Here is a 9,677-nt window from a genome sequence, read left to right as displayed (position 1 = left end):
CATACATTTCACAGCAATTTCCATTTGGCCATATTGTCAGTCTGGCACACTTCTACACTTTTTCAAGCCCTCTTCCTTATCGCTCTCCCGGTTTTTGCTGGCCAACCAGCGTCCGGCAAATCAAAGCTAATTTCGTGTAATCAGGCACATTTGTCGCATGTCGTTCGTTGTCAACATTTCCCAGCGTTTCCGGCAATGTACACAAAAAATGGCTAATAAAATGCAAGAAATCTGCAACTTGTAGTATATAGGGCCCCAAGCGTGCTGGTCTTGGCCATGGATTAGGCCAAATGTGCATGTGTGCAATCAGCCATCCTTGCATGCTGCATGTGCCATCGTCTGGAGGAGCTGCTTACTCGATTTTATGGCTAGGATGGCAATCTGGGATATGGCATCTTAATTATTCGGACAGTAAGTCCTTGAACGCAATGGGAAATCAGTAATTACTGCTTTAGCGATTGGCTTCAATTGCACTTTATCCGTATTTTCAAGGAGGTGTTTGAAAAATATGAGTAAAGGTTTATGTTTAGGCAGTCTGGCATTAATTTAATAAAATTTCATTTGTTAAATTGTGTTAAATTAGGTGTTACATCAAGTTTTCGTTGCTGTAAAAATGCAATTATTTAATATGGTATTAAATATTATTCAGTTTTAAATGTAATTTAAAAAACATGCTACCCTCTGTTGATTAATTAATACTGTACTTATTTTGAAAACAACATGGCTATTCCGGTTTATAGATCGCCTTTGCTGCAAATAAATAAGGAGTGCGCTCAAACGTAGCAATAAACTTTAAAATCCACTGGGGCAAGAAATCGTATGTGCGCCTCGCTTGCCACATTAAAAGCCACAATGTTGTTGCCAAGCTAGTTCTCCCTTTCCTTAAAGCAGCCACTAGCAACTTCCTTTAGGCAAATTAAGGCACTCCCTCCTCCTTCGCCCCTTTTGGCCAACTCCCGGCAATTGCCCACAATCAACGGACCAGCTTGAGCTAAAAATAAGTCTCTGCGAAGTAGGATCGATGGAAAAGCCAAATTTTCTTTGCCCTCTCAAGAAATGAGTAGTTTCAATAAATAAGTCACAAATTATAATCAAAAAGCTGAAAAATGGGAATTTGTTTATTCGGCAGCTGTAAGACATCAATGGCAATATTTTAACATTGAAAGTTCGAAATGGCTTACATAGTGAGAAGACCCCTTTGCAAGGGCATATGATGGAGAACTACCGCCAAGACGGAGTAAACTAGTTCTATATGAAGTTAATCAATGGGGGAGCGTGGAGAGGGGGGAGCGTGGTTCTGGCCAACCGGATGCTGGTAATAATATTTAGATTTCTAGCCCTTGATGCAAAACTTTATGCTTGTTTAGATAACATTATCGCCTCGACTGCGCCGACCGACTGTTGCAAACTAGTTGTGCTGCCAAAGGGGCAAGATGGTAGGATCTGGTGGCCTGCTGCACATAAACTTGGCTAATTTACGTTTGCATTGTGCGCATTTGACTCGCTCATATAATTAGAGAAATTAATTTGTGTGCTTTGCCACTATGGCAACAAAACTGGGGAGCGCGCAACGGACGGCGAGTGGGTAACGAGCATAAAGTTTTTAATTTTCATGATGCAGATAATGCCCATTAAAATATGCCGGAAAAAGGGCAAACGTGATAAAGAGGTGGCCCAACACCTGCCGCCGATCCTTCGCGCAGGACGAGACGGGAGGTCCCTTTGGCGGCTATGCCTTCTCAGCCGCAAACTAAGTGCATTAAAAATGGCAAAGGAAAATAATGCACAGCGCCGTTTGCTGACAAAAAAAAAAAGTGAAAAAAAGGCAGCACGCGCGCAAAAAGGAAGAATGATTTTTTTATTATGCAACAAACAGCAAAGTCCTCCTTTGGGGCCAGTTGTCCAGACGTCCAACAACCAGCGAACCAACAAACCAACCAACTACCAACGATGCTTGACGACGACCTTTTGAACCGGGGAACTGGGAGCTTGGAACTGGGAGCTCGGAACTGGGAGCTCGAAACTGGGAGCTTGGAGCTCAGGACTCCGGAGTCAACGAACGCAGCAGAAATAAGTGGAAAAAACTTGCCTCGCCGCTGGCTGTGGCCATTATGCATTATTATTATCCTGCTCCTGCTGCCCCATTCGGATTCGGATGCGGATTGTGATTCTGATTCTGATTCAGATGCAGCTGCATTTTCCTCTATATATGTATGCATGCACATTTCATGCCCGCCATCGTTCGTGCTGAAAATTACTGCTCGAAATCAATTTCATGCGATTGAAGCACTTAATTTTTACCAATTCATTAATTGATTTCGTTGGCCGTTCGTTGCTCCCGTGACGCCGGGTGTTTGTGTATTTTGTTGCTGATTCGGGGCTCCGCCTTTGGTCCTTCGCCTCCCAGCCACCCAGCCACGCCCCTTTGAGTCCTTTTCATTGAGCACTGGCCGGCAAATTATTGCAAAAAGGGGAAGCATGAAATGCAAATAGCACACTTTGACTTTCGCAGTGGACTTTCGCATGCCCTTTTCAATATCCTTGCTGTTTGCTTGCACAAAAGTGTAACAATAATCCTTGTACGCCTAAGTAAGTTACTAACTTTGAGCTAAGAATATCTTATAATAACATAATACTTCAGTTTTGTGCACCTTAACTACCGCTAAAGAGAAACACAAATTAACAAGATGTCCTTACCGAGGGCCACTATTAAAAATAATTTTCATATCGCCGCCGTTGACGCGTTTAAATGAGCGGCCAACGGCAGGAAAGAGCCAACTTTCCGGTTCAGTGAACAGCGCTTGACCAATTTATGGGCTTTAAGAAAGTTTGTAAAAGTATTAAAATTTTAAATAAATGCGCAGCGAGAGCTGGCGAAATTATAGCAATAGTTGGATATTTATTGAAGTACGAACATTAAATTATGAAAACGAACATGCAGCTTTATTTAATTAATCCGCAATCGGTTTGCCGGCCCAAAAGAAAATTGGGTGGTGGATGTGGGCGATTGAATTATTTTTATAGCTGGATTTCCACTATTCGATTGCTTGCCAAGCCGCAAACAACATTTGCGCAAATATTTATTTACATATTTGAAAATACCGAAAAAAACAGCAACACATACACGTATATACACCGATGGAGGTAAAAAGAATTTGCTGCACTTGCGTTATTTAATTTCGTTAATTATTCAATCGTTTTTAACATGACTGCCTTTCGAAGCTTTAAAATGGAATTGCCATTGAAATCGAAGCACAAATAATTAATCATTAATGTCCAAATTGATTACATTAATGTGTATTTAAATGTCTGCTTGTTTACCGAAAACTTTGTGCTTATAAATACGTTTATATGCTTATTTGTTGATTTACTTGCAAATGTAATCCCGCATAATTGCCAATGGAGCGCAAAATGCATTATTAAAATTTGAACTTAGCATTTAATTATTGATTGATTTGAATGATATTATTGGAATGAAGTTCTCGCATCGCGCACTTAAAACGCGAAAGAATAATTTAATAAAATCGGATTTAACAAATTACTGGAATAAGTAACAGCAAATAAAACTGACATGCTTACACTTCATCTATGACAGCCAGCAGGATATATTTAATGTATCAGCATTTATTAATGAATCACCGAACACTTAGCATAATAATTAATATGGGAGAGGCTCCTGTTGAATTAGCTTAATTGATGTTGTTAAATTTGTAAATTAAATTAAAACCCACATTGATTAAACCCATCGTTAATTAATTCCAAGCTGTTAAAGCGCTGTCAATTTAAATGCGAATTATTATCATCATTGTTATCATTCTTCTTTTTGTCCTGTACACTTAAGTTTTTAATTAAATTATTTCATATTGATTTAATGTATTTGTATTAATGTGGTTTTTCCAGGTCGGTCTTCTCTAAAAAAAAGGCATTGCTTAAATGACAGTATTCGTATCAATTAAATTGTTTTTGTCTCGCTACCAACGGCATTAAAAAATAAAAGCACACACAGCATCTAGTGAAGAGGAGGTCCAACTTCATGGCGTCTGCAATCGCTGGCTGATTTTTTAATGAAACGCTGAAGTATAATTTATGAATTTTAATGAGTTGCCAAATGATGCCGAAGCGTTGATTTTCCATAATTATTAACGCAAGCGCCGCGGCATCAACATCACCTGCTTTCAGTCTGTAGTCCTCGTCTGGACCTGGTCATCAACTGGTCAGCGTATGCAAAAATACCGGCGAATTCCCAGGGAAAATGGCCAAGAGAGATGAAGTTTTACACTTCCAGCCTGGCTCACTTACTTCTTGGCGCATTTACATTCCCATTTCACATTACTTTCTCTTAAGTACAAGCAACCAACATGTTCGCCCTCATTAAAAGTGGCAGGAAGAGTAATTATTTTTACATTTTTTATTTTAAGGAATAAGGAACCATTACAGAAATAAGTCTTAATATAAAAGTCAGCTAAAGAAAAGTTCATATTATTTTCAACAACTAAATAATATATTTAAAGGGTATATCTAGGTTGTTCTCCTTAAGCTACAGCCTTTCATAAAATATTCATAGGGTGAGTTTTGTTTATTACCCATTTATCCAGCGACTTAAATTGTTTCTCTTACCGCTTATGCATTTATCGATGTTTGTGATTTTGTATAAACGTATCAAGATACCCGTAATTAAGCACCTTACTTAAGCACCTCTTAAAGTTCTTTAAAATACAGGCATCAGCAGCATTCGGAAAAAGGAATTCAATTGCATTTCACACCAAACGGCGACTGAGGGGAGAGATCATTAATATAAATTAACACATAATTCACGCACACGGTCTATAATGCGTGCGCACAAAGCCATGGCTAATATGCGAATGCTGGCGGTAATACCTAATTAAAGCCAATAACAGTAATAATAACAGCAAAATGGTGTGGTCGATCACAAAGGCTTGCCTTCACCGAATAGGTTGCATAATGAAATTAAGTAAAATATGCCATGGCGTTTGCTTAATTAAAACGGATTCAAACCCAAGGGACGCGAATGTTTAACTCTGTCGGCTTAGGCGTGTGAATGACAGCACACGATACAGACTATACATGAACATATATATATATATATCGACCTGTATGGTTTATTCGATTTTAGTGCAATGCGGCTTAGCCGGCTTATCGGTCGCATGATTAATTGTAATGAGCTGCATTACATTAGCCAACGTACGTATTATATTGATTTGGCCAGCACCAGTTGGCCAAAATTCGTGGAATTGGGAAAATTGGATGCAAATACCCGAAATCGGATCACAGACCCTTTTTCCATAAGTAGCGAGTTACAAGGTCAAAGGCTATGAAATATCCAATTGAGTTGCAAAAAGTTAAAGACCAATCGGTGTTCATTAAGCCAGTAAGAATAATGTTCCAAATGTGTGGAACAGAACACGCATTAATTACTGCTACCAGCGGGATCACAATCATATTTACACATCCAAACAGTTTGGGATTTGCTGGACCAACAGTAATTAGAATGCCCATCGAATGGAAGGTGACTGATTCCATGGGCGGCAGTCGGTGCTCCGTGGTTCCAAGACATTACGGCTTAAGGTTGCCCACTGGTAATGATGATGCCTCACAAAGTCAACACAGGCGGGATACTGAATCTGCAGGGAGGACGAGTGCTGGCATGGATGCATAATGTGGATGAGGGGCACCGGAATGAGGTCCCTAGGCCGGCAAGTGCGGAGCAAATGAACTCGTAATACACCGACACGTTTATGCACTTAGGATGGGATAGTGTGGGCAAATGGGGAGTTGGCCAGTTGGCTGGATGGCTGGGTGGCTGGGTGGTCGCTGCACTTGTGGCACATTTAGTTGGGCCCTAACGGCTGTCTCCGACTAACAGTAAACAGCAATCACTGCTAATGAGTTTTATTGTAAATTAAAATTGCAATCAGTGTCAGGCTTTGGCAGTTCAGCTGAAGTGTGCGGTGCTCCGTGTGGCCGCTTGTAGTGATGTAGTGACGTAGTGATGCAGTGACGCAGTGACGTTTTCGGGGTCGATGTGCATCCATGATAAATGCAATAAATGACACGTTGGGCGCCTGTGACTCAAATCCTGGCATAATAAATTTGCCAAATTGCAAAACATTAAAATGGGGACAATGTGCAATGACATGGGACAGAAGTGGATGTGGGTGGCGAACCGATCCGTAAGCCATGGATAAACCACATGCTGCCACATAGTTGGTAGCAAATCGAGTTTATGCGGAAACTGTTGCTCAGATGTGGCAAATTTTCTTCATTTTAGAGGGTTTCTCTCTTCATCTGACTGGATAGTAATAATATAATATATTTACGATTGGAGCGGTTATTAAAATGTAAGGTTATTGGCTGAAATCTGTAATTTGCAATTAGCAGACGTGTTGAAAACTATATAGTAAATGTTAATAAATGTAAATTCTTGGCATTTCCATCTATATTCTAAAATATTTACTTTTGCTTTATTTAAGGCACTTTAAAATTCGAGTCTGACACTTACCATATTTGCCATAAACCAATATAGGCTTAAATAAGTAAATACTTTTAATGCGAACCATAAATATTTGATGTTTCGCCCTTAGTTTAATATATGACCAGTTGCAAACTGCTTATTTTCTGTGTGATTTATTCGTAAATTACGGAATATTACGGATTTTCCGTAAACCTATTTTGCTGACTATTTCATTGCAGTCAACTCCATAACATAAATTTGAATATGAATATCTAAAAAGCGCACTTGTGTTGAGAACATTTGGGGAGTTTTACAGATTTTTGGAGCTGTATCTATGCGCGATTTTGCTTTAAATCGCCAACACCGGCTGCACTGTCTCTATAAGCTCACACACACCACAAAGAATGTTCCAACACAATTACAATCGCACCCGCACACAGATGGACACATGTGATGTCATTAAAAAGGCATTCATCATGCAGGCGGGGAGCTGAGGGGGCGGAGAAATGCGAAATGAAGTCATGTTGGACGGCTGACTTATCGATAGACCAAGTTAATAATTAAAATCGCAAAATGCGTTAAAAGTCTATCAGTTTAATTGGCGTTCGTGGCTACAACTATCAGTCGGCGAGCAGCTGGCGGTGCCCATATAATGTAACCACCGCCGGCGATGTCAATGACACTCTGATGAACTGCATCATCAGTATCTGGATCCTGCTCCATCTCCATCTCCATCTCCGAGCCAATTCCGTTTCAGTTCCCGATGCTGATGCTGCATTGATATGCAATTAACAGCATCCAGGGAGTGGAGGACAGGGCAATTGACGCATTGGGATTTATTCTATGGGCGCATGCATTTTTTATGATTAAACTATAGTTCGTTGCCTCCTTTTTCCGCTCCCGCTCCCACTCCCACTCCCACTCCCGTTACCGATGCCGATGCCGATGCCGATGGAGGTCCAGTCTGCCAGGATATGCCACTGATCCACAGAGCCGAGCCACTGTGCAATAATTGAACAATTGCCAGCTGTCAGTGGGGAAATGGTCGTGCAGGACAAAAAAAAAAATAAATATACAAAAAGAGAGCAAACGGCCAACGTCGAATGCCAACCGAAAACTTCACAACTGCAGCTGCTTTAATGGATTAAAGTATTACCCGTACATTGTCTATTGAATGGCATTTAATGGGGATTATGCGGACCGAAAAGAAGCAGCGTGGATAGCACTTTAGTTAAGCCCGTGGAATGTGGGTAATATTGGTTTTTATCATTTATTCATTGATTTTGAATGCTGCTGATTAAATTAGCCGAGATGAAAATACAAGCTTATGTGGGTTTTCAAAAAACAATCTATTGTCGGTATGATGTGAAGACCGATTTTTGATAACTATGGTGAGAGAACGTCGGTGTAGGAAATTAGTTTTTGATATTTTATTTATGAAGTGAATACAAACTTCTTATTGAAAAAACATTGTAAAACAGAAGAAGTTCATCAAAAGTTAAATGATCTAGTAGGCAATTTGCGAATGTTATTTTTTTAAATTTATTAGAATTTACTGAAGAATTCATTTTAAAAGATATCTAAATATAAATTTCTTCGATCAAGCTTTCAGAAACAGTGAAATTTTCTAGGTTTTCGAACAATATTAATAAGTTATACAAACTTATTGTAAAAATAAATTTTAAGTCATATACCCGTTACACAGCTAGTGGGAATGCGATTAAGAAAGTTCAATAGTCTTTTTGTATATCGATAGAAATTAACAAAAAATAAAAAAGTAAAGAAGATAGAATGATATAGTCGAGTTCCCCGACTATCAGATACCCGTTACTCAACCAGTGAAAGTGCAAACGAGAAATTTCCCGATTTTCTGGAATATCTGCCAAGTCGGCAGACTGTGCTATTGATCCTGATCAAGAATATATATACTTTTTATGGTCGGAAACGTTTCCTTCTGCCTGTTACATACTTTTCAAAGAATCTTTACTCTACGAGTAACGGGTATACAAATAATAGGTAATACTATGTACAATATATGCAAAGGGCTACGTATGTTACTGCGAAATGAATATATTTTCCATTTCACAAATATTGGGTTAACTGTTCTTGTTGTTTGAAAAATGAATTGCTTTTTAAATCGTTTTTTTTTTGTCAGCATTGACCTCTGGTCTTTCATTAAAAACATATTATATGTATATCAATATTGAATGGTTACAAACCCAAATTCACTTAAATACAATGGGCAGTCAGTTATCAAAATGCCGCTCACTTGGCTGGTGCTTCTGGGCATCAGCTTCATTTGGCATATGGTGAGAATCAAGCCCAGAACTTGAAATAAATCCGTATAAGGTTAATATCTCACCAGACGGAGTCCCAGTTGGTATATAAACTGAACAAGGTCGAGTGCCTAGTAAATGAGGCGCGGGTGAAAAATGTTTCCTGCAATGTGAAGGCGGTTAACTGGAATATGGCATTGGTGAATATGGAATGCTACCTAATTTTTCCTATAATAAACCCGACAGTAAGACTGTGCCGTAACTCAGCACAACACAAAGCCCGCTATACAAACTTCAAAATTTCAGATTCGAGTTCAAGTGTTTATGAAGGACTATAGCAACCAGTTTAAGCCTTTCTTGATTGACGCGACTTTCAAATTGTGCGAAGTGGTCGAAAGGAAGAATTTTTTGCCATATGGCGTTATGATTTGGGAACATTTTCAGCGCTTCACGAATGCTAAAAGCTGTCACTTTCCGGTATTAATGCATTTTAAAAATTGTTATCTCTATTCGTATTTTTTCTCCACAACAGCGGGGTCAGCTAAGTGCAAGAAACGGGTATCTGAACACCAGTTACGTTCCGCCGTTTCCCCACGGACAGTATCAAATCAGCGTAATGTTCAGTGATTCCAATTCTACGAATACGGAATATGTGGGCATCGCAAAGTTCTTTGTTCAATCGATGGAACACATAAAAAGCAAAAAGCGACCTCGAGCTAACTAGAGTATTCCCCAAGTCTTATTGACCAAATAAATGTTGTTTTTCTGCAGAACTGTTTACATCTTTTCCAATAATTTTAAAGTGGTTTGAGCACACATCATCACTCTTACACAGGAAGTGCATTTAAAGTTAATTAGCTTTGCTTACATTGTACATGGGAACTAATGAGCGTATAAGCTGATATCTATTTAAGCTCACACAAAAACCT

The 9,677-nt window shown here is 39.2% G+C and overlaps 1 protein-coding gene across 1 annotated transcript; it reads left to right on the top strand.

Annotated features, from left to right (window-relative positions):
* Positions 1-8,729: 8,729 nt before the first annotated feature.
* On the top strand, positions 8,730-9,472 carry LOC6548999. Its single transcript, XM_026980196.1, has 4 exons — positions 8,730-8,781; positions 8,838-8,993; positions 9,055-9,225; positions 9,281-9,472. The coding sequence occupies exons 1-4, from the start codon at positions 8,731-8,733 to the stop codon at positions 9,470-9,472; spliced, it is 570 nt and encodes a 189-aa protein (XP_026835997.1). The 5' UTR covers position 8,730.
* The last annotated feature ends 205 nt before the right edge of the window (positions 9,473-9,677 follow it).

This window comes from Drosophila erecta, unplaced genomic scaffold, assembly GCF_003286155.1.
Source record: "Drosophila erecta strain 14021-0224.00,06,07 unplaced genomic scaffold, DereRS2 tig00000092-arrow-pilon, whole genome shotgun sequence".
Classification (NCBI taxonomy): domain Eukaryota; kingdom Metazoa; phylum Arthropoda; class Insecta; order Diptera; family Drosophilidae; genus Drosophila; species Drosophila erecta.
Note: the sequence above shows the minus strand (reverse complement) of the source record. Positions and strands in the feature narration are given on the sequence as shown.

What these genes read in the sequence shown, in the direction of transcription:
- LOC6548999 (XM_026980196.1), top strand. Translation starts at nt 8,731, where the DNA reads ATGCCGCTCACTTGGCTGGTGCTTCTGGGCATCAGCTTCATTTGGCAT. An exon ending in TTCCTATAATAAACCCGACA is followed by an intron (nt 8,994 to 9,054) that starts GTAAGACTGTGC and finishes TCAAAATTTCAG; the next exon opens with ATTCGAGTTCAAGTGTTTAT. An exon ending in CTAAAAGCTGTCACTTTCCG is followed by an intron (nt 9,226 to 9,280) that starts GTATTAATGCAT and finishes TCTCCACAACAG; the next exon opens with CGGGGTCAGCTAAGTGCAAG.